Source organism: Antedon mediterranea, chromosome 3, assembly GCF_964355755.1.
Source record: "Antedon mediterranea chromosome 3, ecAntMedi1.1, whole genome shotgun sequence".
NCBI lineage: Eukaryota > Metazoa > Echinodermata > Crinoidea > Comatulida > Antedonidae > Antedon > Antedon mediterranea.
In genome coordinates this window covers 26,880,595-26,907,929 of record NC_092672.1, presented here as the reverse complement: position 1 = coordinate 26,907,929, position 27,335 = coordinate 26,880,595, and the positions used below count along the sequence as shown (strand labels likewise).

The 27,335-nt window shown below is 32.8% G+C and overlaps 1 protein-coding gene across 1 annotated transcript; it reads right to left on the bottom strand.

Annotated features, from left to right (window-relative positions):
- Window positions 1–1,564: 1,564 nt before the first annotated feature.
- LOC140044230 (uncharacterized) lies at window positions 1,565–26,767 on the bottom strand. Its single transcript, XM_072088707.1, has 16 exons — window positions 26,550–26,767; window positions 20,116–20,265; window positions 13,424–13,529; window positions 12,677–12,912; window positions 11,811–12,137; window positions 11,114–11,356; window positions 10,382–10,651; window positions 9,527–9,781; window positions 8,281–8,523; window positions 7,668–7,931; window positions 7,267–7,391; window positions 6,714–6,846; window positions 6,151–6,426; window positions 5,528–5,713; window positions 4,789–5,024; window positions 1,565–4,351 (listed from the first exon to the last, which is right to left on the bottom strand). Exons 1-16 carry the CDS (start codon window positions 26,760–26,762, stop codon window positions 2,929–2,931), a joined length of 4,686 nt encoding a protein of 1,561 aa, XP_071944808.1. The 5' UTR covers window positions 26,763–26,767; the 3' UTR covers window positions 1,565–2,928.
- Window positions 26,768–27,335: the final 568 nt, after the last annotated feature.

Below are 27,335 nucleotides of genomic sequence, written 5' to 3'. Positions count from 1 at the left end.
AAGCAGGAATACTACATCACACTACTGTAGACAATGATTTCATTGTCCATTATCTGCAGAAGTGTTTTTTAAGAGAAATGTTAACAAAGTCCAATATGTTGTGTGGTAATTCATTCCAATGTTTACAAGCCCTAGGGTATACGTAAGTACGTACTATACTATTAACACGTACGTACATATTAAACGTGTTAATATTAACGCACGTGTTGATTAATACGTACGTACGTAATATTTATTTAATATGTACGTACGTGTTCATAGTAATATTAGTTATCTACCTCTCAACGCAGAGGAGTTATTTTATATCTATAATATGTATTAATTATCTTTTAATGTCAAAAGGAGACAAAGATCCAACAGAAATAAATTGGAACGAATAAAAAAGTGTTCTTTGATTGGAAAAGTATTAATAATTGATATTTGTAGTAGATATCAACCGCACAAATACGCCAGCCAATATATATGGGGCGTTTCGAGTTTTTATTCAAAGTGAGGCGTTTATTTTCTAAAAAAGATGACCATCTATCAATAAAGGATCACAATAGTACAGGGAACCAGTATTTTATTCCACAATTTTACAATTGCACAGTTATTCACAGAAATTTTATTATAAGATGTAATTAAAATTAAGGATATTTATTCCATATTGCCTATTTTAAATGTAAAAAGTATTCATAATATTAACTTCATCATTTGGCATAAAAAAGTTTATTACATACATTAAAATAACATGATTTTGTTCCTATACCATTGTATTATATAATTAATTAATTTTTCACAACAATGATCGATTAGTCTACCATAATGCATTATATAATTGGTAAGAAGAAAATGGTAAAAAATGCGATAAATATAGTATTTAAAGTATAACATATTGATAATTATAATATTATGTCCAAGTTATTGGTGAGAAATTGCTATTAATTTAACAATTATAATCATTTGGTTGTAACTATTAGTGTTTAAATACTTAGTTATTTTGAAACAATTACATACAAAGGAATTATATTTGTATGTTATATTTATACATAATTTAATGTGTACACAAATATATTACCATTAGACAGATATAATTATGTTTGTGTAAGAAGAAAGTGAAATATATGCTAAAAACATAATGTTTAGAGTATAACATATTGTCATAATTTATGTATAAGAAAAAGTTATATACACCTGTATAAATATTTGGAAAGTAGAGAAATGAATATGGGTGAAATCTCTACAAAACAAAAAAAAAATTAGTAAAATGATCGGTGTCACATCACATTACCTGTTCGCTTATGAACTAGTCAAACTTGTCCGATAGATCGTAAAATTGGATATGTATGATTCATATAGCATAGATGTATTGTCCCCCTGAAAATAATTTTTACAATTTTTGTTGTTGAATATGCCATTTTAATGTCACATAAAAGTTATTGACTTTGATCAAAAATTGGATCAAAAAAAAAATTTATTTTCCTGAAAAAACTGGAATTTAAAGCAAAAAATGATCAAATTGGCTGCCAGCCAATGGATTTTTGGTTGAATTTAACCATTTATCATGTTATTTTATAAGTAAAAACATTATTTTTTTCCGTTTTTTTTTTCTGCGGAAGTGATTCACTTTATTAAAACTACAAAATAACCTATTCAAAGTTTGATTTAATTAATCTTCATTTTTCATGTTTTTGGGGGACAATACATCTTTAACAAATAGTGTATAAATTAATAATTGCATTATATTAAATTGTCTCTATTTTAAAAAGCGTATAAATATCATTTTTAAATAGTACTGCACTGTCAATCAAGGTTATTTCAAACATTTCTTATAAACAATATACACGTATGTGTGAAATAATGCCAATAGTTCATACCATTTTATAGGGTTATTATTATTTCAATTCAATAATTAAGATTTCTGAGATGTAGACATCATTACATACCCATCCATCTTACTGATTAGTGGTAGGATACTTGCCCTGTAAGCGAGAAGTTGCGGTTTCGAATCCCGCCAGAGACATTTTTTCATACAACTGAAAAATATGGATCTTTCGCCAATGAGCTATGCTCGACACAATTATGAGATCATGTTCCGAATATGAGCACTGTTTCTATAATTTACAGTACGATTTATATATAATTTACACAGTGCTACGCAACACAATTGATTTACACCTAGACAATGCATGTATAATAATCACCCTCATAAATACCCTATTATGAATACACTATTATGAAATGGTATGATCTAAATAAACTATTGCATACATTATTCACTGTAGCATTATTTTGGATTTCCTAGTTGCCTGTGAAATAGGCAAAATAATTATCTCTCACACTCTTAGAACGAAGTTTACTACGTACAACTTAATTACAAAAATTCAATATCACAAAACAAAATTAGTACTTATATTACCCCTTGGGTACCGGTATGTAAAAAGTACTGGGAAGGTAAATCAGACTTGTTTGTGCAGGAGGAGTGGCGTACCCCCCACAAACATTTTAGTGGAGTCTGGCACAAACGCTAAGGAAATGGAGATGGGCACCACGGCCGTTAGCATTAGCTTAGGTTTTGACTTTACCTTACCCCTTCTATTGCTGGTGAAAATATTGGTATTCATAATAGATTCATTCATGATTCATATTTATAACAAGCTACACACAATTATCTCAAAGAGCAGTGGATTATGTCACATAAAACAACTTTCATATCCTATCCTGGGACACTCGTGTTGAGATACCATCGATGATAGGTTCTTTAAAGTGCACATGAGCCAGATGTGTACACTGGACCTAAAGTTTTAAGTCCTTATCCGAGGAGACTTCTAGCACAAAAAAAAAATATGGTTGAAGAGTACGTGTCTTGGATCTCTGCCATTTTATGGCTGTGGTTTGTGGCACCCCTGGCATAAACCACTCGGCCACGCAACATTCTTACATAAATTTTTAACACTTTTTGATAAGGTAAACAAAGCATAGTGTCATAGGAAAATCAGTTGAATTATTATCTGAGCCTAAAATTTTGAAAACATAATATCCCTTTTTGGGTAGATGGAGCAGAAACGTTATTTTCCCCTTCGTTGACTGGCCATACGTAGACGCGGTAAGGTCACTACAATCCAAGGTTTCTGAATAGTGATGAAGTACATGTTTTGCAAAAACAGGTTGACTTACACCAAGATCAATACGAAGTGTATCACCAGATTGTACGATGACAAAAGGATCTGGATGGCTGACAGAAGACAACCCTAGATTACCAAATGCTCTTGTTTCTCCCCAGTGTACATCGGTATCGGGTATTGGTAAAACGTCAGTTTGTTTGCCTGAATTGGCAACTACAAGATAACTACAAAGGTGAATCTTCTGTTGCTGGGGATCATTGGGATATATGATGTAGATGTTCACACCAAAACGAGACGAATGTGGTGGCGTTATCGTGAACAAGACATTACCGTTAAATTTACGATGCATGATGTAAGAGTGTAGCACATTTGATTTCTCCTCTTGGCAAGTTAGTTCATGCTGGAAAAACAGATGCTGAGAGAATTTAAATCCGATAGTTACTGACTGACCATTGGATACAATGACAGCAGTTCTATGAGTGAATGGTTCAAGCCCTGCGTTTCCTACACCAATCGGTCCCCAGTGATCAACAGGTGAGCGGGGTAACGGGTATCGATCAACACTAGGGACTTCGCAGATCACTTGATATCGGCATATTTCCGTCTCCGTTTCTATATTGACTTGACCATCAACGTATTGTTTCTTTGCATAAATAACTAGGTAGTATTTACCAATCTCAGGGAAGCGAATGTAAATACTCATCTGATTTTCTTCAACTTGATGAACAAACACAAACTGGTCAAAGTTCACTCCTTTCGATGTTGTGTTTTTTCCTTTATCTACTGATGTAACCTTGCATGAAAGAATAAATCCTGAAGGATGACCTACATGTAAATCCAAGTCACCAGTTTTTAAGGGAATCACAGCCTGGTGAAAATTTAGCAACCCAAAGTTATATTTGAAAAAATCTGGCTTTAAAACAACACCAGCATTATACTGTTGTAATGTCAAAGGTTGAGGTACTAGCTGCCAAGCAACTTCACTTGGGAAATGAGTAGCAATTATAACCTCTGGGTCAGCCAGAAAGTAATGCTCATCATATTCAAATCTGAAAGGGTCAAAGGTTACGGAGTCAGCGATGTGTGACACACCCCAATTGCAGTCAACAAAGTGCCAGTGACCATCAATTCTGATAGCATTCCAAGTGTGTTGAAAGTCTTGGTCTAAAGAAGAGATATACATGCCTGGTTTGTAACCTTTGAACTTTGCACAACCATTGATTTCAACACACCTCAGCCCAATAAACCTGAAAAAATAAAATTTAAAACAAATTAAAATTGTTAATAAATAATAATCTTCATAAATATATCACTTTAAAGCTGTGGCAGCCATGAACACTCCTACATTACAGCATGTTTGAGCTTATCAATGCAAGCACATTCTACAAACAATCCTTCTATGTAAATTGGCAATTGACATTTTTTTCAAAACTTCAAACTTCATAGTTGAAAGCTACTGCTCCACTGGTTATAGCTGTTGAAATTTGTATAAAGTGTGTGGTGCATACAAAAAAAAAAGGTATAAAATGTATGTACAATCCTTTTATTGTCATAAGTTAATTGAGTCCCTACTCTGTTCACATCTCTGGTACCCAGTTGACTCTTTAGTAGTTTAAATATCTATTATAAAAACCCCCAACAAATACAACAAATGTGTGAGAAGCAAAAAATTACTGTATCATACCTACACATCCTCATGAACAATGTAGAGAAGGTGATCTTGTGGAAGTAGATCCCTTTAAGAACACCAAGAGGAGTATCATCCACAACCTCACTCAAATCCATCTCATCACAATTCTGTGCTGTAATCCATCGGAATGCAAGTCGTGCCTTCTCAAGCTCACTCGTACCAATTCGCATTAGTTCATTAACTAAAGCAGAAAATGTCGGGTACATCACAAGGCTACCAGTTTGAGCAAGCTACATTATAAAAGAAATTATATATTTTATTCGTAAACTAAACTTTTGAAACATTAACAGTATGGATGATGGTGCGCTGATGCTGTATTCAATCTAACATCCCTTTCAAAATTCAACTACTTGCATGTAAATTTATCTAATCTCTAAACATTGGGTAATGTTGTGTGGATGCTATTGATGACTTGGACTCGCTTGTATAAGTATAAGTTTTTTATTGAGACATAATAATTCTTGTTCTACATACTACATTACAATATATATATTGAAGGTGTGGCTGGCTATCATAATTTGGCTAAAAGTGGTTTTGGTCCACTAGAAATATTTTAGTAGCATATATGTCATTAATACATAATTTCTGCACCTGATTCTTGGTACTGTATCTAGATTTCTCCAGTATAATAGGAAATTTGTGTGATACAGCACTCAAGAATCAAGTGGTTTGTGAGCTTAGCCATTGGTCCTAAATTGTCTTGGTACCTTTTAAAGGGTTGTCCCAATCTTACCTTAATTGCATGTGTATCTATATCTCTAAAGATTGAAGGATCGGTATAGAGTTCTTTCTTTTTCCTTACTGGATATTCTTCTGGCAAAGGAACCACAACAAGTGCTTTAGACTGTACAGGAGTTGTCCACAGCTGAGTTTTCGTTGCGAGTACACTCACATCAACTGAACTCTCTAACACAGCAAACTGTCAAGAAACAACAATTATTCATTGTTTTAAGATCTCTATGATTAGGAATGTAATGGAGCCTGGGATGGGAGTTAAGGATGGATGAGAAACAGCAGAGATTAACAGAGGTTTCTTGGCCTTAAAACCTCTAGGCTCAGTTGAAGAGTTTAAAGATGGAGTTTCCCTGCCCATCTTCAAACCAGTACAATTATATGACACTTTACATGATTTGGTTATCACCTAGTGTACTGTAGGTCTCATATTTAGTTAAAAAGGAATTGAGAAAAACAGAATGTTGTTTTACAAGCATATCAATAATCAATCTCTCTCTCATTTTTATGTATAGACATTTTCCTTCAACTGAAGACAACCAAAAGCAAATGCTTGAATAAAGCATTTTTACCAGATCATTTTAGACCTGGCCTACATAATTAATATTATACATTATTGTCTACCTCTTCCATCTGTTCCTCATCATCTTGTAACTCTGACTGGATCACAGACCTCGCTGCTATTCTAGCTGCTAACTTATCTCCCATGCGTTTCTTCTGTTCGTCTAGTTTGGCTTGGAATTCTTCCATGTCTTTCTGATGTTTGGCAAGCAGTGTCTTGTACTCTTCCTCTGAAACTGTTGTTTCCTTTTCATCTAGTTGTTCTTGTGCAGCTATTTCATAATCTTCAATGTCGTCAATTACTTGCTCAATTTCTTCTAAAGTGATGTTATCTCTTTCCTAATGTAAGAAATGAAATGATGTTTAAAGAGTGACCTTTGATTCAAGGACAATTTATTTATGTGAATCTGGTCTTTTCTTTATTTTTTCAAATGGTTTTATCTTCAAGCTAAGTTTGATGGTTTATGTTCTTACACATTTTAATTTGACAATCTTCTTCTTCCACAAATTCTCAATATTTTTGCTTCAGAAACTTTTTCTAATAATATTTGAAGCAAATGCAATGCACACAGCATCGTCCATGTAATATTATCATTTAGGATTTAAGATTTAGTTTAAAAATATACCAGCAGTAAAAGTAATCTTCGTTTTTCTGTTTCTTCAGCAGTAAGCATTGCTTTTTTCCGTCTTCTAGCTTCTAACTTGTCCATCATGTTAAGTTTCTGTCTGTCTAAAGATGAATCCAGCAAACCTTGTAATCTGGGGGTAAAAACAAGACTTTATCATAATAATTTAGATAAAATGGAAACAAGGGAGAATGAGGGAAAGGAGAAAGAGAGTAGAAGCTTCAATTTTCATTTACAAATCCAAAGTAATTCCAGTAATACAAGTCCCATAAGATTCGACTACTGCCTGTCTACTGTATTATCATAATTACCATGCACCAGTATATATTAACATTTATATACATGATCAGTTTTTTTCTGTGTACTTTTTCTTTTTTAAAAGGCAGATGCCTTAATGACCCACTCACAAATAATTCTCTGTGGTAAATCATATTTTTCTCAACCTATGGACCATATAGTATGTTTGATGATAAAAAAATATAATATAAAAATGTTGAATGCTAAAAAAGAAATAAAAATAAAAATCTGACAAATGTACTGTAGTACTAATTACCTCGTCATCTCTTCATCATGTTGTTTTAACAGTTGTTGATATTCTTCTTCAGTCATGTCTGTTTTTCTATGTTTCTCAAAATTAGCACGTTCAGTTTCAATTTGAGTTTTGATATAAGTAGCATTCTAAAAAATGTTGTAATGATAATCAAATTATTTTGATTTTCAATGTCATCTATTAGTAGTGGCATCCAAGACCATTTATCAGGAGTTTGAAATGACGCACTATTTTTGCAAGCATGACATATAGACAAAAACCTTGCTAGTTAGTCAACTCTCCCAATTCTCAACACTTTTGAACTGGGCTAAATATAAAATTCTAGTACTCTAAATGTGTTTTTATAAGTAAAGAGGAAGATTTGGGAGTCCAGTATTGGAAGAGTCAACTTTACAACAACTTACTTGATACTCTGAATGCTTAGTTCTTGTGTAGCGCTTTTGCAGCTTCTCTCTAAAAGAAGCATTCATTTTTTCTCTTTCTCTATCCAGATGATCCTGCAGGAGTCGCTGTTCTGCCACATGATTATCTAGAAGACTCTGGTATTCTGCAGATGTGAGAGCTGATCTTGTCTCTTTGACGTTCTCCTGAAAGACAGTGTTACGCTCATCCAATGCAACCTGTGCCTGTTTGATTTCTTCTTGTGTTAGGCTTTCATCTTCATTGGACTAAAACAAAACAATGAAACATAGATATCAAATCAGAATCAAAGTCTTTTCTTGTGTGTAACTTTGATTTATACAATGATATTATGCTGTATACAACTGTTATGGTCTATTATAACAATAATAAACATTTTTATTTTCCTTTAACTCTTGAAATATGTGGGTTTTTTTGAAAGAGAGAGAAAATTTACAAAAGTGAGCTTTTTGTAAATGTATTATTGAGAGGTTCTAAAGGACAAACAAAACATTTTTGTGTTAGACTATGATGTAAAGGCATAAAGGACATTCTAAAAAGAACACAGCTCCTGGCAAAGCAGGTTTATGATAAAAAAAAAAAATTAAACTATATTACCAAGCCTTTTCTTTGCCTTGCTGTTACTTTTTCCAAAAGCTTCTCCTTCATCTTTTCTCGCTCAACATCCAGCTGTCGTTGGAAGTTGTTCATATCTTCTTTATGTTGATTAATATATTTTTGTATTTCTTCTTTCGATGTGTGATCTTTGATGACCTTTAGTTCAGCTTTAAACGACACATCTTTACCAGCAATTGCTAACTGCATTTCTTTCACCTCGTCAGCAGTCATCGCCATTGCATTCTGGAAATAAAATATACTGTTAAGATCCAAGTTTTAAAAAACATGTAACACATATTTACCTGATAGAGTTATTGCCATGATCGCAAAAAAGATTTTTTTTTTTATCTAAAACCATAATAATAAATATATGTTGTATTCCACCAATGGTGCTATGGTTCTCAGGGGGAAAACCACACATATATTAATAAGACATAAAAAGTAAATCTAAACTTCAAATTAACATGCCAATAAAGTGTTGCCGACTCTCTCATTGTTATGTTCCAAAAGAACATCGTCGTCTTCACTATCCCTTTCACTATCATCTGATGAAGACAGCACAACAGCCTTTCTTTTTTTAGATAATGGCTCGAATTGATACGGCTTAATTTCTAAATCAGGTATTTCTTGATCGCTATCTATCGGCGAGTCCATCGTGTGTTAATACTACACTATTATTGTATTATGTGCGTGGGCTTTGACAGCGTTGTTGAAAAGCGTGTCGCTAGCGTGACGTCACAGGCACAAAGGTTAATGAGATGGAAAGGTCAACTCATTGGCTAGCGATACGGTCGCGATGCAGTATACAATAAAGTCATTTTCTGGCATTTGTGAAGCTAAATAAAAATCACAACTTCAGGGTTTGTTATAATGTTTATAGTATTCGTTTTTTCCTTTATCAAAGCTCATATTTCTATTGTCCTTTAAGAATATCAACATCTTTGATGCATGGTTCTCACTGGGATGCAAAATAAAGGGCTTACACAAAACACAAGTAATTTGAAGAATCATAAAGTAACAGTTCATATGATACACTGCTTATGATTAATAATAATAATAAACAGTATTTATATAGCGCCTAATGGATCAATGACCCCTCTAGGTGCTTTACATTAGACCTTAATTACTTGTGTACATTGTCTTTGTAATACATCCTAGTGAAAAACAAGCTTTCTTCTACCTTGGAATTGCAAATTAATTGCAGACATGTCTGCTTGACACAAAATATTTAATTTAAATCACAAACCTTATCTTTTCTTGCTCTTCTCTCTGCCAACTTATCAAGTAAATGCTGACGTTGCGCATCTCTTTGTCGGCTTAGCCTCTTCTCCAGACGTTCAACTTCCTCTTGGTGTTGCTTCATCAATGCATCATACTCATCTTTTGACATGATTGACTTCTTTTCCTTTTTGTCTTTTTCCCAAACATCTTTGCAATGTTGAAGCTCCACTTCCAGTTCTTGAACATCTTGGCTTGTTGCTGCACCAATAACATTTTCCCACTAATAAATGAAAATAAAATTAGTTTCAAAATATACAGTAATACTTAAATTGAATGAGGCTGATTTGGTGAGTCAGTTCTTAACTTAAGTAATTCAACATATTATTAGACTATTGTACTGTTTAATGTAACCCTGAAATTGCTGTATCACATGTGTTTCAACTAAAGAGATACCAAAATTCAAAATGTCTTTCTAATGTAGATTCCATAATGTTGGTCTCATGGGAGAATGCAAGTTTTATGGGACAATGTTAGTCTCATGTGAAAATGTTGTTCTTATGAGGCCATGCTGGTCTCATAAGACAATGCAGGTCTCAGGGGACAATGTACTGTATGTCTTATGGGACAAAGTTAGTCTCAATGGATAATGCAGGTTTCATTTTTGCCGCGAGACAGGGAGGGAGAGAGGAAAAACTGCTAGTCGTCGCCATCTTCGCGCAAGGGTGCTAAGTAATAAAGTTGACTGTTTATGTTACGCTCTAGCAAACACAGAATTTTCCTCATCCTCCTCTAACCGTCCTGTTTCATAAAGTCCCTATTGTACGTGTAGAGCAACAATATGAATTTTACAGTACAGTAAGTACTACTACTACTACTGTACCTCAATCATAGAATTTGCAGACTTCATTTTATACTTTTTTGCAATTATCCTTCTCTTCAGCAACTCATTCGTCTTTATCTTTTCGATCTCTAGCTGCTTTTGATACGCTTCGTTCTCATTTCTCTGTTTTGTCAATAGTTGATTGAATTCATCATTTGTCAAATTTTTCTTCTGTTTTTTAATGTCATCGTTTGCAGTTTGAGACATGGCATCAATGCATAGTTGTAGCTGTTTTAGGTCTTCCATTGAAAAAATACTGCTTCCTTCGATCTAATAGAGAAAAAACAATATTGCCAGAGTATTGTATTGCGAAGAATGACTAATGACTGACAATATGGTAGATCAAATTATCAAACAGTAAAATAGATCATGATTTCATATGTGTAATTTTCAGTTAAAAACAAAGTACAAGTACAAAATAATTGAAAATGTAATAAATAACTAAATCACTACAGAAAAGTCTGTGCAAAGTCAGCTATAATGATATTTAGAAGTTACGACCTAGACGTACTATTACATTGATAAGGTTCGAACCATGTATGTAACAAGACTCAAAACTCAGCAGACAATAACTATTTAAAGATAGCACACTTTACTGTGTATATACCCTCGTCTCCGCTGCTATTGTCTCTAGTCTAAACGGGCACTTCAGCAAAAAGGGGTTTGGCCAAACCCTGGAACACAGATAATGACAAGGTTAACTATGGTTATCTATATAAAGGTATTAATTACCACATCATTATTCATTCGTAGATTAAGCCTATCCATCAGGTCATTCTGCATGTTGCTTCTTTCTTTTTCCAACTGATGTTGATACTGTTGCATTTCTTGTTTATGTTCCTTGATCATTTGTTCAGCTGCTTCACTTGTCATGGTTGACTTGGTCCGTGTTAACTGCTTTCTAAACTCTACATCTTTGGTATTCAAAGCCAGTTGAAGTTCTTTCACTTCTTCAGACTTTAGAGGTTGCTCATTCTAGTGTCAAAATGAAAACAATTCTATCTTTTTAATTAGTCGATTTTAGATTTTAAATCAATCAGATCAAATAGTAGCAGTATAATCTGACATGAAACGTACAATGTCTTGTAAATAGATATTTAGATTGTTCAAGCAAAGTATACCTGGCTATATAAGCAAAAATATATTTTTTAAAGCATTTAGTCATATTTATTGAAGGATGCAAAAAATTATCTGATGCATGCTAATATTGTTTAGGATTGTGAAATATTTGCACTAATTTTTTTTTTATTTTAAGACAAAATAAAAAGAACTAAAAGTTAACTTTTAAGTGTAAGGAACTAACAATTCTATCTTTCTATCTCTTACACCAGCAGCTTCCAGAATAACAACAAACATACAGAAGATATTTTTTAAACCTGTTAAAAAAAGCAAATCCATAAAAATAAATTGAACACAGCTGCCTTCTTACCTCTTTTTCTGCGGATAACTTTCTCTTTGATCTTCGAGCCAACTTTTCCATTAAATGTATACGTTGGTTATCTCTACCAATCTCCAGTTTTCTTGATTGAGCACTGACCTGTGCCTTATGCTGCAACAGTAGTTTGCGATACTCCTTCTCAGAAATCAGAGGCCGTACATTTTGCATGTGTTCTTCAAACTCTTTATTACGCTGGTTTATTTCTGCTTCTAACTCAATATTTGATTGTGTTAGGACATGTAGCTTTAGATTGTCCATCTCTGACTGCTGAGCATTGTTGGTAGGTGTCTGTGACTGCTCATTCTCTGTAGTTGCGTTCTGACAAAAAAAAATACATTTACTTGGTAATTGGAAATATGTGGTTAGTTGGATTCGATGGTCAATTTTACTGGTGGATGCAAATAAATTTGAAGAATTAAAAATATTTTCAAGTATAAAGTGCAATCCTCACCTCATACAAGAATTGAGAGATTCAGAGGCAAATCCAGCTTCTAGGAAATTCTGTTCTAGAGGTGGACACTCGCAGACTATCTGTTCATCTCCCAATCAACAGACCCAAACAACATTTTTGTTAAGTGTTAAGCTCTGTCTACACTATCAAACTTCATGTGACAAAAAAATGTGATGTACCAATATGAACAAGATGACATCATATCACTACATTATTTTGGCACATCACACTTTTTTTATCGAACTAGTTTGATACTGTAGAGATCCTTAATATCGACATTTTGTTGTCAAAATGTGCCACTTGACTACACTGCTGAGTCAGGAAATCATTCTGTGCGTTCTCAAAAACAATTGAGTATGCATTGTTTGGCGTGTCGTCAACAAAAAAAGACAACATGTTTACTTACCTCTGATAAAAGTTGTTTTTGCATTTTTTCTTTCTGCCTTTCCATTCGTTTCTTCTTTCTATCTGCAACCTTTGAGGCAAGACTGTTCTTCTGTCTGTCAAGCTCTTTCTGTCGAAGCATTTCCATCAACTGCATCTCTTGTTTGTGATTTGCTATCATTTGTTGATACTCTTGTGGAGTTAAGTTGGCTCGCTTCGCTTGTAGTGCTTTCTTAAGTTCAATCTTTCGTTGTTTGGCTAAAGTGCAGAAATTGAAAACAAAGAAATCATAAATTAGTGACCTGCAAGACCTGTGAAGCCTTATGGTCACCATAAATCTTACACAATTTAATTGAACCTTATGATCTCAACAAGTTAGATCAGAACTAAGTTATTAAACAACTCTACTCATTTAATATTAACTGTAATCCAATGTTATACTATTTATACTATAGGCCCTACTATTCAAATTGTTTATAATAATTTGTAATAATAATAGTAATAAAAATTTGTTCTTGCTCATGGTTTGGTGATGTGACGCTGATGGGCTCACACATTGTGCACTGGATACACTATGAGGTATTAAGCAATTTGCAATACACGTGATAGCAGATGACTGCGTTTATTTGGTGATAGAGTTAGTATTGAGATGGTTAATCATTACAGATTTTTCAAGTTGACACTATTGCATGGGGTGGGATGGCAGATATAAAACCTTTCTACAAAAATTCTGACTTCAAACATAAAACAAATTGCTTTGACTTAAAACCTTCATTGATATCTGCTCCATCAATTTCATCAGATGAACTTTGACTCTCATCAATATTATCAATTAAGTCCGCCCAATCTTCATCATCAGAGTAATTATCTAAATTCTGTCCAAAAAAAAAAAATGAATAAAATATTCGTGGCCAAATTGCATGTAAATAAAAAAAACAATATCGCATAAAATATGTGTATATAAAAAGCTACTATACATATCATATAAAAATCTTATAAAAAGTTATCATGATACAAGCATAAAGAAGTCAAGTCAAAAAAAGAGCAGTCGAAAATCAGTAGGGAGATTATTATGAATTTAATCAATTGATTGTCCTGTCTGTACAGTTCACCTGTCTCTGAAATACCTTGACAAATATTTATTGCATTATCATTCATCTTGGGTCACTCGGTACTCATTTATATCAATCATTAACTTTTCAATTCAAACATTAATTACAAAGTCCAAGTTAACTATACTGATCTACAAGTAAGGCTGATAGAGAAAACAGGTAACCAGTTTTGCTTGTTGGTACAGACATGAAATGCCACAAAATGCCTTTAATCCTTTGGAGTGATATGAAAAGCCAATTGATTTAAGAGTTTAATCAATCATGGAGTGCAATTTTATAATATAATTCATATAATCCTCATTTCAGAATTTATGTCACAGATTACTCCATGATTTGCATAGAAAATACACAGGCACATGGAGAAACATCCAACCCATGACAAGAATGAATGGTACAAAATAATAAAATGCACACTAGGTCCTATGAAGCTACATAGTAATGCATGACAAAAAGATAAAATATTTTCAGTTTTCAACCTTTTAGCCAAGATAGCATTTATTTATGCAAAACAATGAATTTACAAAATTCACAAAAATTCCAAACGTTATTAAAACTATTTTATTGTCTAAGTATTAAATACAAAAAAGTTAATTAAAATAAATATATAAAATATTTAATGTACATAAAACAATAACATTACAAAACAAGACAACAATTTTGCAATACATGCAGTCAAGATCGAGCAACAATCTTGGGTCAAAGCGCATTCTCTAAATTTGTTCTTTGTAAATAAAGTACTGTAGCCATCCACTGAACAATTTAAGAAACGTACTGTATCAAGATACACTTATTTTGTATCAACATTTCTTGTTCCTATTCAAATGCTTTATAATAATACAATAAATTTCTGTAAAACACTTGGTATGATCAAGTCCTACTGTACTTTAAAGAGACTTCTAAACAGACAAGGACCTAGAATGATTTTGAGGGGGCAGGGGTGCTTACAAGCAAACCTAGGCTAGGAGTAATTTAGGTCTTTCAATCAGTTTATGGGCTCATAAATATGGTTAAATTTTAAGAAGAGAACAAAAAATATGATGAAAGGTATGAACAGTAGATTAGGTCTATGGGAAATACACTATCTGACGAATGGCTCCAGTACGATATAACTTCATAAATTTAATAAATAATACGTTAGTACAACCCTGTTAATTATGAACTATTGTATAGAAATATGAATACAAGTTTTAGAAATTAGTTTAGTTTAGCTAGTCTAAAAACTACTTCTTCTATATAGTAAAAAAATAAGCATGCATTGGATGTGATATGCACACAATACACTCGAATAACCTAATACAAATAAGCCTAGATTTATTTTTCCATCTCTTTTTTTTTTCTGCCTTGGACCCCGTAACCTTTATCGGCCACTGCTAAATAATAACCAAAACTTATACAAACAATTAGCCAATAACCTTTCGAGAATCTTAATTAATAATTTTGTTACCTCCTGATCTAGATATGGAATAGTCAAACTTTGTATTTCATTTAAATTTGCATATGCACTATAAATGTCACCTTCCTTAAGAGATATTTTTGCAGTGACATAAAATATGAAAACAATAGGATTAATGGGAATAGTTGCATACCCTCTACTAATATCATACAAGTCCTTATCAATAATTCCCCAAGAGAAAGCGTTAATGTGTGAAAAAAAAACAACAACTTTAATTAGTCTTATCATAACATCCTTGTTTTCTTTAACTTTGTGAAGTACTGGTTCAAACTTGGCAAGCATCTCTTTCAGTTTTTCTTCATCATTCATTAAATAGTAATATTTAATGACATTAATTTGGGTACCTATACCCTGATCACTCCATCCATCAGGATACACAACCTCTGATCCTTTCTCATAAAATTCTAGTGGTTTATTGAGGTAGTCATGTAGGTTTATCCCAGTAGGCCTACTTTGTAAATATCTCAATAATCCTGTATATGCATCTCCTAAACTGCAATATAAACTGTGCTTATAGATTTTCTTGTAGATGTTTGGTACTGTTTTTAGGACATGTAGAATAATATCCTCTAGTTTAAGATTAAGAATTTCAAATGGATCAAAATCTGTACATACATCTGTTTGTATAATATTATGAAATATTATAAAATACATATTTGTAAAAATAGCTTGTTGGAACTGATTAACAATTTCTTCCATAATAGGCCTATGGCTCTCAAGTTTATGTCTGAAACTCGTCATCATCAAATACGTTTTTGGATCCTGCAATTCTTTCCTCACAGGCAAGGGCATATGTTTGTTACTGTGATAACCTGACAATCCAATACTTTTTAAATAATTCATGCAAATATCTTTTTTAACTTCATTCAATGCTACTTTCATTTCTTCACAACATTTCCTTGATAAATGTCCAATCAAATTTTGATGGCTAATAAAATAATGAGGGAGGTACATGTCTTCATAGCATTTTATCAGCCAGTCCAATGTTTTCCTTACCAAGTCCACAGTACTATGACCTGTAGGAGGAAAAGTCTCACACATCCAGAAACAAGCTGTCTTAATAAAGTAAGAACAGAATGGAGTTGGTGAATCAGATTCACTTAATAATAATTTCTTTGCTGCTTTTATCGTCTTAAGAATAAACATACATTCAAAGAATGGTTCACTAAGTTCATAACAGAGTTCTTTTTCAGCTACAGAAAAAGATAACCTCCATTCAATTTCTTTTGATTTGCTTGTTGGGTGTCCAACACCAACTACCAGGCAATCCAGCTTATAAATCTTTCTTAAAATCTCTTGTGTTGGCCAGTTATTTAATCTTTCTCTTGTGAAAAAACTTGTTGAATGTAATGGCCATGACCATGACTGGCACTTCAAACAAGATACAGTATCAAGTAACAATTTATTATTAACATTAATAAGTTCCACAGCAGGACCATGTATGCTTTTGATAGCTTCATTTTCGAAAAGGATCTTTCTATTCAATGCCTTAAAAATATCAGGTATTAAATAACCATTCTGAACAGCAACAGAAACACTTTGCAAAGGCTGGTTTACTTTCAGTGTTAAATAAGCTGGGTCATTTGGTTTCTGCTCAGCTATTACATAACCACCTTTATGAAACTTCTTTTCAGGTTCAAACGACCACAATACAATTGGATGATATGATATGTTATTAAACATTACATCTTCATCTGCTATGCAACACACAGATTCGTTACAACTTCCCACCAGATATGTTTTATTCTGCAACTGCAATTTTCTAGTAGCAACATCTTGTAGTTTCTGTTTAACTTTCAAATTAAGTATCGTAGTAGGCCTATTTCTAAGTATATTGGATCTTTTAAGATCGTCATTTACAAATGCATCAATGTCATCTTGGCTTGGTTTTATTATAACTACCATGACTGGGCTAAAGTTCCAAAGCTAAATACTACCAAAAGTAGGAGGAGGCAAAAAGATGTCAACAGCAATAATCCAAAGCAGGCAAAACAGAATGAAATAAAAGCCAATTAACCATTTATGTACAATTGTAGTACAACTGTACTTGTCACTACCCAATAGAAAGAAAGACAAAATTATGTAAATAGGTTAAAAAAATTAAACGGAGTACAAAGTTCGAATGTTTTTATCTAGTACTAGTTTACTTAATACTCTACTGACGTCCAGTCAAATAAGTTATGATTAATTTACAGGATGGTGTGCCTAATCAGCACACTGATGGCCCTGTAAAGTACAGTATAATTTAAATAGAAGGAATAATTAACTAGTAATTATTATTAAATAGTGAGCCAATGATCTTAACTGTACAAAAGCCTACAACCGAGTTACTATGTTGCTTCATGGTCATAATTAAACTGATATAATTATATAAATATTGATATGCAAATTAGCTTAAATATGCAAATTAGGGTGGAATTACAGGGAAATACCAAATCTCCAAAACTACTAGTCAGAGAGAGATAGATATTTCACTTTGAAATATCTGTAAACAAAAATTGTGCTGTGTGAATATTAAAGACACCTTCCCTACATTTTTTAGATCTATTTTAAGATCACAAACTATATTTAATGTAAAAATAATACTAAATGTTCCTATTGCGATAACTTTTTTCGTCTTTAAATGGTTAAAAATGTGAAAAATAAGTTGATTCTAATAATTATAGCGGCCCGCTATAAATCCCAAAATGCATTGCACGCGGATTGATATTTCTGTTTTTCTTTTGTAATTCACCCACTTTTCGTTCGATCGTGAGGCCAAAATAAATGGAAGACTCCTAACTTTTCAGCGAATAAAGCCGGGTTTTCCCCAATTTATATTAACGGAGTCTGGCAAAAATAGAAAGACAATTAATGCAGCAACTATACAACGTCAGGCTAGATAGCTAGCGCACGATGTTCGTACGTTACCGATGTTTACCAGCTAGGACTACAAAACTAAGCCTAGCTAGGCTAGGCCTAAAGACCGTCCACGAGAGGTCAGTCGCCCCGAGCTACTTGGGTAGTGCATTGTTTCTCACTTTTTATCATAATTTACCATAAAACGTACATTTAAGACAAGGAATGACCTGGTTTAATGTTTTTAAAGTAATATATTATTTTTACAAAACGTCACAAATTGTATGGAAGGTGTCTTTAATCTAGGCCGCGCATCAGAAAGTGACTATGTGCATGAGAAGGACATGCACGTTGAACACTGACAATCAGTCGGCAGTTTAAAACATTTCAATGATAAAATTATAGAATTAAGATGTGAAGTATTGGAATAATGAAACTACAGCTGCTTATGGACTTGAAATCAACACAAAAAAAGTGCATACAGTGGTATTCGAAATTAGATGATGCACGCGGACACAACAAAAATATAAAATACAAAACTATATATTTTGGGTGTTATTAGTGGAAAGCTTTGTTTTTAATTATGCTCAGAAATAGTGATGTGTATGCAATAGTCACATTTACCTATAGATAAAATAAAAAATTGGACAGAAATAAAAAAAAAAACACATCGCTGCGGAAACACGACCTAAACACATTGTTAATTGCTTTCTGTAATTGTGGTGTGGTAAGTTGTTTGGTTTTTAATATTTTGCAATTTTTTTGTGGGAGATTTATCTTTTTTGCTACTTTTGTAATTAAATTGTGGTCTACTGTAGTTTTGATTTTTTGCTTTAAGCGGTGATACTTATTTTACACATTCGCGTATTCAAACTCAAATGTACTAAGCATTGATATCAATGGTCACGGCATTTTACTCACTGAGATAGCCGTGATTTTCAAAAATCATTCAATTCAAAGGATAGGTGTAATTAATTAAATCAGTTGATGCGGTTGGCCGGCTGCCAAGACAAACCACTGTATCAATTTGGCAACTCAACATGGTAGTTTTAGATCTGGCCATTGCGGTACACAACAGAGAAGGTTGCGTAGATGAGATGTCAAATTACTGGTATTTTGTTTGACTTTTTTTAGTGTTTATCCTTAAAATTCAGGAAAGTGATATAGCCTATCGTGTGCGGCTCATCAAGAAACATCAGTGTGCCAAATGTGAGCATGTACCATTCAACGGTTTCGGAGGAGATACTAAAATTACGCGACCAATTTAGCAGCATTAATATATAGATAATATAACATATATACTGTAAATGGAAAATATATACTGTAAGTGGAATATTCTAAAAAAAAAAGTACAAAGAAAATATATTGATAAAACTGACCACCGAAAGAGAGTCATGGAAACGATTAGCGTACGCATTGTCTACCCAAGACGAATAGATTTCGTAACGGATGATGATGATGTATTCAGAATAAAACATGCTATCCAATGATACCAAACACTATTGTCCAGTACTTGGTGAAAGTGCACGTTGACTTGTTTTATTGCTCAAAGAACTACAGTATGTAACTAGATCATGAAATTGATCTCAAGACACAAAAAAACAAAATTGCATGTTAATGCATATAACCAAAGAACTTATAACACAAGAATCTCCTGTTCTTCAATTTGCATTCAAAACACAGTATCGGAAGTACAGGGTTAAAAGGTCAAACTGGGCGACGCCATTTCACAGCATGGAGCAGCGCCCCCTCCAAACTAGGAAGTCAATTACTCTACCCCCCCTAGAGTATTAGCGGATCCCCTCTATGATTTTGACTTTCTAATTTGATGCGGGCACCCTACTCCTCAGTCAATTACTCTATCCCCTCTAGAGCATTAGCAGATCCCCTCTATGATTTTGACTTTCTAATTTGATGCGGGCGCCCTACTCCATGGCTCACAATGGCGCCACCCATAGCTCTATTCTATCCCACAATGCCTTTCGAAATTGTTACGCGCTTCGGACGAACAGGAGATTCTTGTGTTATAAGTTCTTTGATATAACCTAATAAACTTACAGCGGGAGTAAGATTGAAGGAGTAACTGGCACTGAGCATCATGGGATTATGCTCATCTTCATCATCATCTGGAACTGTCTCTATGTTTGTGACTTTAAGTTCTGCAGCATTGGTAAGATAAGTATGGAAGTCACCTTCTGTATTGAACGTCTATAGAGAAAATGAAAAAATAAAGACACAATCATAATGCTATACTATAGAAATATTAAGGAAGGAAATGTTAAAAATTATATAAATATTCAATTGCTTGGATATAGTCAATATCAAATAATATTAAGAACAAACTTTTTTATCATATTTTATATTTCAACTTTCATTCAGTCATGCATCTTGATATTTAAATATTGTTTAGAGTATATTAATTTTTGATATTACTAATTTTAGGCCATACTTAAAATTTACAAGACGAATATTTACCAAATAAAAACCACTGTTTGGCCCACATTTTAAAAACTCAGTTCTTGGTAGAGGTTGTAATCTTTGATTTATATTTTGTTTACATTTCATGGTTTTAAGGTAGCTAATGACTTTATAATCTTGTGTCTTCAATTTTCTTTGTAATATTTATTTGATTACTCATAATATGCAAAAGTAAATACATATTTCTTAATTAATATTGTTTTATTAAAATTATTAAAGCAATTAGAAACAAATTATTAATTTATGAAATAATGGATAGACATTGAAATTTACTGTTGGCTTAGGATAGAAAAAGCAAAATTGGAACTACGAAAATAATAGCAGTTTCTGCCTGATGATTTTATTTTCCTTTTATTTTAACCATGTTGATATGTCACTATCTTTTTTTTTTATCCATTTTATGATATTTTACTACTTGTCAATGCTTTACCCTTCTTGAAATGTTAATATCAGGGTTTCAGTTTCTATATTATGTCAAGCTGTGATTATATTTTACCCCTTTTTATGATATAATATATCATATAATAATATCGTGATTGTGTTATTTTATCATTCCGTTTTTGTTATCTGTGACAAGAAAGACACATTCCACAGTCCCTGTGTTTGACAAAATAAAATAAAATTGTAAATGATGTTTTCATTTCTTTGAGTAAACAAAATATGCAACATTTATGGAATGTGTACATAAGATTACAGATTGTATTTTGATTGAAGCAAAGAATATATATCACAAGAATGAGTAATCCGCGATTTTCCCTGTAACAGTGATATTGTCCATGTGGTAGGGCGCCGCCATAAGTGTGGATGTATCTGGGATGTATACAACTTTTTGTGAAGGTTTCACTAATCAAAGGCTGGACTACCGGAGTATTTTCCGATGATAAAAATGTTATCAACTACATGCCAACATCATGTTAAATACTATTTGGATATTTAATTGTTCGTTTTATGCAATTTATTTAGTAAAAACTGCCGTATAAACAGTTTGCTTTATCAACCGGGCGCTACGATAGCGTGACCGGGCGTGTTGGTGTTTACGCGTTTTCACGAAGGATAGTTTAATAATATTCCTATATTTAACTTGTTTCTGGTAAAACAAATAAATGTTAATGACATTTAACATTTCCTCCTATTAATAACATGTGTTTTATACTAATTTATATCATAAAAACAATACTTAATTTACCGGGCGTAGAGTAGTACACGGCAATGGTAAAGAATAGGCCGTCCTGACTAGTAATATTCGTTGATTTTTGGTGTTGCTGTGTTAGGCCTTTTTTGTGAACTAACTTAGCATGTTAGTAAATAATTGTCTGTAAAAGTGAATAAACACTAGTTTGTTAATAAATATGTATTATAAAATAGTTTACAATTGCAAAAACTATCATCATAATTCTATTTAATGGGACATGTATCATGTCTATTAAATCAAAGTCTTATTTAGTATGTATACATCCGCCCTTATGAGGGCGGGCATCACTCACTGGAGCTCTCTGTTACAAATTTCTCATGCAAAAATCGCGGAATACTCATTCTTGTGATATATATTCTTTGATTGAAGGCATGGAAATGATTGGTAAGTATAATAGAGGATGAGCTACCTATTGCATTTGCACTGACAACAATAGCTCAGAACAAATATTGTATACAAACTTGGGAGGTCTGCATATTAAATCTACCTTTGGACCTCCTACATTTAGTCAATAACATTGTTGATAAAAAGGTTCTCTAGATATATTTGAGTTGCACTTAAGTCTGCAACATTTTTGAAATATGCAAACATTATTAATATTATGATCCACTTGAATAAAATATGGCTTTTTTACCCTCAGTCTAACACATTTCTTATCTTATCATTTAAAAATTAATTACCTTTTGTGGTTATGTTTATAGAGATGAGAAACTATGTTATTTAATAATACTTAGTACACAAGTATTTATCTTTTTGAATTGTTGATTTTGTCTCATGTGACATTGGTAATTTTGATTTAATATTTCTCTTAACGGCCTGGTCGATTTAAAACTTTTGACATGATTGTGTCACAACACACCTACACCTACTTTATAAAGAACACAGAAAACTAAGAAGTGCGCCATCTACAACTGTAGTCAAAAGGCAGTACTGTAGGTGTGATAAAACAAATAATGAAGTTTTTGCATATTGTTGATTAGAAAGAATATTTATTTTCTCATTCAACTTATTTAAATGTATACATTTTCTAACACTACTACTATACTATATTTTTGCCGGTAATAAATGTATTTTTACTTTTTAATTGGATGAACCTGGATTGGCCACTATACTGTAGTAATACTGTTTCTACAATATATTTAAAAATCAGTTGTACAGTATAAACCTATGCACTACTGATAATTATCATGTCAAAAGTTTTACATCGAGCTGGCCGCTAAAGAGAAATATTGAATAAAAATTTACCAATGTCACATGAGACAAAATATTAAATAACATATAGTTTCTCCTCTCTATAATCATAACCAATAAAAGGAAAATAATTTTTAAATGATATGATAAGAAATTTTTTAGACTGGGTGAAAATATCATGTGATTGTGTTATTTTATCATTCCGTTTTTGTTATCTGTGACAAGAAAGACACATTCCACAGTCCCTGTGTTTGACAAAATAAAATAAAATTGTAAATGATGTTTTCATTTCTGTGAGTAAACAAAATATGCAACATTTATGGAATGTGTACATAAGATTACAGATTGTATTTTGATTGAAGGCATGAACATGATTGGCTAAGTATAATAGGGGATGCCTGTCAACTCACTCGATTTTGTTGGGTATCCAATCTCTAGTTCACCTGATTTAATACGATTTTTCTGATTTTACCATAATTTTTCCCTAATAAATACTCCGATTTATGAATAAATTTGATTGATTTTGATTGTTATTATTGTATATAACTGTATTCATATTTTGCTACGCAACAAAAATCAAAAAGCCCCTTTAAATGTCGCCGACAAGTATCCAATAAATATTAGTTAGTTTGTCTTTTGTAATTATGTTTAGTATGTTTTCATCATTATTGGTTATTCTTGAAATCTCATGATTTGTTGACAACTTCTAAAAATTCACCATTTTCTTTTACCAACCAATTTTACTGCATGCGATGTAGTGGCATTACAAGATGATCTTGATCACATTAATACATGGGCTGATAACCAAATGATTTTTAATGCCAGCAAAACTAAAGTTATGCATGTCACTCGAAAACGGGTATTTAATGAAAATATGTATTTTATCAATGGTCTTAAATTAGATGCAAGACGTGAGCATAAGTATCTTGGTGTTATTCTTGACAGTAGACTGTCATGGAGTAATCATGTAGATACGTAGTTTCAAAGGCTAACAGACTTGCTAGGTTAATGTTCAGAGTTGCAGGAGGTGCCCAACCTGTTGTTTTTAATTGCCTTTATAAATCTTTAATTTTACCAATCATTGAATATGGGCTGACTGCATGGATGCCCCAAAAACAAAAAAAAATGCTAATAGACTTGAACATATTCAGAGGTCTGCCACTAGACAATGCTCAAGGTTAAAAAGGGCGAAATACCATACACTGATCGACTTAACTGTTAACTTTGAACTCTCAGAGTGATTACATGCTGATTTCTTTTATTGTTAAATGTCTATACAGTATATGGTATAACTGACTGTTCTTGTATCGTCGAAGGTGTCTTGGTCAATGCAAGGCATTCCGACTCACTTTTGTTTAGACACCAATTCGTCCGCACCACAGCCTTCAGTAATTCTCCTGTCAATTTATTTCCAAATGTTTGGGCTGTTTTCCCTGATAATGTGATAATGTAAGAAATTCAGGAGTTGAGGTCTCTTTAACATGCTTTTTTATCTATAAGTCCGACATTAACTCACTGAAAGAGATTCTGTCTCCGATTAATATTAACCTATTATTTTGTATATGTATGTCCCGATCCCTTATACTAATTTTGAGTATAAATACGATTGTTTTACTTGGTGCAATATTTTTTGTATTTGGATGTTTTTTAGGAGCAACTGACTCTTTGAGTTATAGGTTTTTGCTTTAGTTGCCCCTGAGCATTGTGTTTTGTTTCTGTTCTTTATTATTTTAATGTTTATTAGTCTAATAATAAATAAATGAAATTGAAAATAACCAAGGGTTTGGCAGGTCTGAAATAAAAATAATGATACCAACTTGGGAGGTCTGTATTAAATACCCATTTCCCTACAATTGTTGACGTTTTTGTAAAAATAATGCATTACTTTTAAACATTAAACCAGGTCATTCCTTGTCTTAAATGTACGTTTTATGGTAAATTATGATAAAAATAGAAGCAATGCACTACCTACGTAGCTCAAGGTTAATGTATAAATATAAAAAAATATAAATATAAATATAAATGTCCTTTCGTTGGCCGTCTTTAGCTAGGCTTAGTTTTGTAGGCCTAGCTGGCAAACATTGGTAACGTACAAACATTGTGGTCTAGCCTGACGTTGTATAGTTATTGCATTAATTATCTTTCTGTTTTTGCCAGACTCTGTTGATAAAAATTGGGTGAAACCCAGTATTTTCGCTGAAAAGTTAGGAGTCTACTATTTGTTGGCCTTACTTACGATCGGAAAGTACATAAACATATCATTATCAATCTGCGCGCAATGCATGTTGGGATTTATATTATTAGAATAACCTTATTTTTAACATTCTTAACCATTTAAAGATGAAAATCTCAATAGGACCATAGTATTTATTTTTACATCAAATGTAGTTTGTGACCTTAAATTAGATCTAAAAACGTAGGGAATGGGACTTTAAGTTTTTAAACTTAATAAAATACTATATAGTTGTTATGAAAATATTTTCATAGTATTGTATGTCAGTTACAATTGAGTGATTCTAATGAGTTCCAATTAAAAAGATCTTGAATTTGCATCAATGTAAATAAGTCATGGCATCATCTACAGTATACTAACACAGTAAACTAGTAATACTGTTGTTAGTATGAGCCTGAAACTTCTATTAAAATCTACCTAAAAAGTATTCTTTGTTAGTTTTTGTTGCATAAGGTGTTCATAAATATCTTTTTAGGGTATGTACAGTAATCTAAGTGCAAATAGAGTAAAGAAATGCTAGTGTTGAGTAAACAAGTGTTTTTACACTTGAGTAAACAAAGTAAAATGTACTGTATACATTTCAATCTAAATTCAAATATTTTTAATGATTAGTGTCTAAAAGATAGTAAGTGAAAAAAACAGTTTAGTAGTTACAGTAGAATGAAACATAGTATTAAATTTGTCTCCAAATAGAGATGAGAAAAAAGATAAAATAGTGTGTGAATAAATTAATATTCTTGCCTGTAAAAAATAAGATAAGTGTCAAATAATTGAAATTGCACTAGTTGTGGAATCTTTCTGACATGAAGTTATAGTGAGTACACCGCATTTAACTTTTAGTCACAAGAAAGTGGTGTGGTTTTCTCAAGAAAGGGAAGAATCTCTGTGCAGACAACTGGGTTGTCGAAGACCACTGTGAAAAAGTGGTCAGATTGAAACCTTACCAACCGTATGGTGGCTAAGGCTAATTGTTTAGTGAAATAATATTTTTGTTTGGTTAAAATGGCTGTGTTAAAAGCTGCATTTAAATGCGAGGCCCCTAGCTAGGAAGGCTTATGCTGTATCACCAGAGCCAAGCGATTCAGAAGGGCCCCGCGCCACGAGGCAGGGGAGGGAGAGAGAGAGATACTTCCGGTCATCGTCTTCACGCAAGGGTAAGTAACTAATAAAATGACTATATTGACTGTATATGATTTTACGCTCTAGCAGGATATTCGTCCTCCCCTTACCATCGTGTTTCGTAAAGTCCCTATTCTTTGCAGTAGAAGCCACCCACACAATCAATGTGGTTAGAATTAACTGTAGGCCTACTGTGTTTACAAAGACAAGAATTAGTATTGTAAGAATATTTTTTGCTATAACTTTTTTTTTTACTAATTTTGTTGGAAAACCACCTACCACAACATCTTGGTCATGAACCTGAATACTAAACTTGTTTGGCCCAATCTCCTTGACCTTTGCCCCCGAATGATGACTTCCAATGTCATCACCAGTACGTAAGTTGACTTCACCTTTGACCTTGATTGGTTTTGTCTGACCTGGTACTTGAATTTCTGCAACTACCTTTTGCCGTTTTGGTTTTTTGAACGCTTTTGAACCACCTGTTCCCATTTTTAACTAACTCTGCAAAATATAATAAGCAATGTATGCAGTTATTTTATAGTGATTTAAATCCGTTCAACTTTAAATTTGAACAAAATCCCTTCCAAATTTCTTGCATATTGTACAAGATTTCTTGTCCTTCACTATACCAGCACCCACCATATCATGAACAACATGCATGGTAACAGTGCGTTAAAATAGGTGCGTCGTGGTCACCTAATAAAGGTAAGTCACCTTTTTTATGCTGGGGTGCATCATGGTATTCATAAGGTTATGACATGATGCACCTCTACCGGGGTTATAATTATAGTGGGTCATAAAATTGACAAATGCATAATCGATACACATCGCCGAGCCGGGAATCAGGAGTGAACACATATTAATAATAATAAATTGTAACAAATTGTAAAGTGTTGATTTGTCTGCTATGAATCGTAACTCAGCTGGTTAGTAGTCAAAACACACCAAGTGTACAGTATGTATAGCAAGTATTCAACATCACTGGAATAAAGCATCCATGGCCACGTGATGGTGTAGGCTTATAGCCTTAGTTCTTTTTTTTTCTTTACCTAGTCTGGGTTG

Excerpts from the sequence above, each read along its gene's own strand:
- LOC140044230 (XM_072088707.1), bottom strand. The coding sequence starts at position 26,762 with ATGGGAACAGGTGGTTCAAAAGCGTTCAAAAAACCAAAACGGCAAAAG. Across the intron at positions 10,652-11,113 it reads TACGAATGAATAATGATGTG|ATCGAAGGAAGCAGTATTTT; the intron begins GTAATTAATACC and ends TTTCTCTATTAG. Across the intron at positions 9,782-10,381 it reads CTGCAAATTCTATGATTGAG|TGGGAAAATGTTATTGGTGC; the intron begins GTACAGTAGTAG and ends TTCATTTATTAG.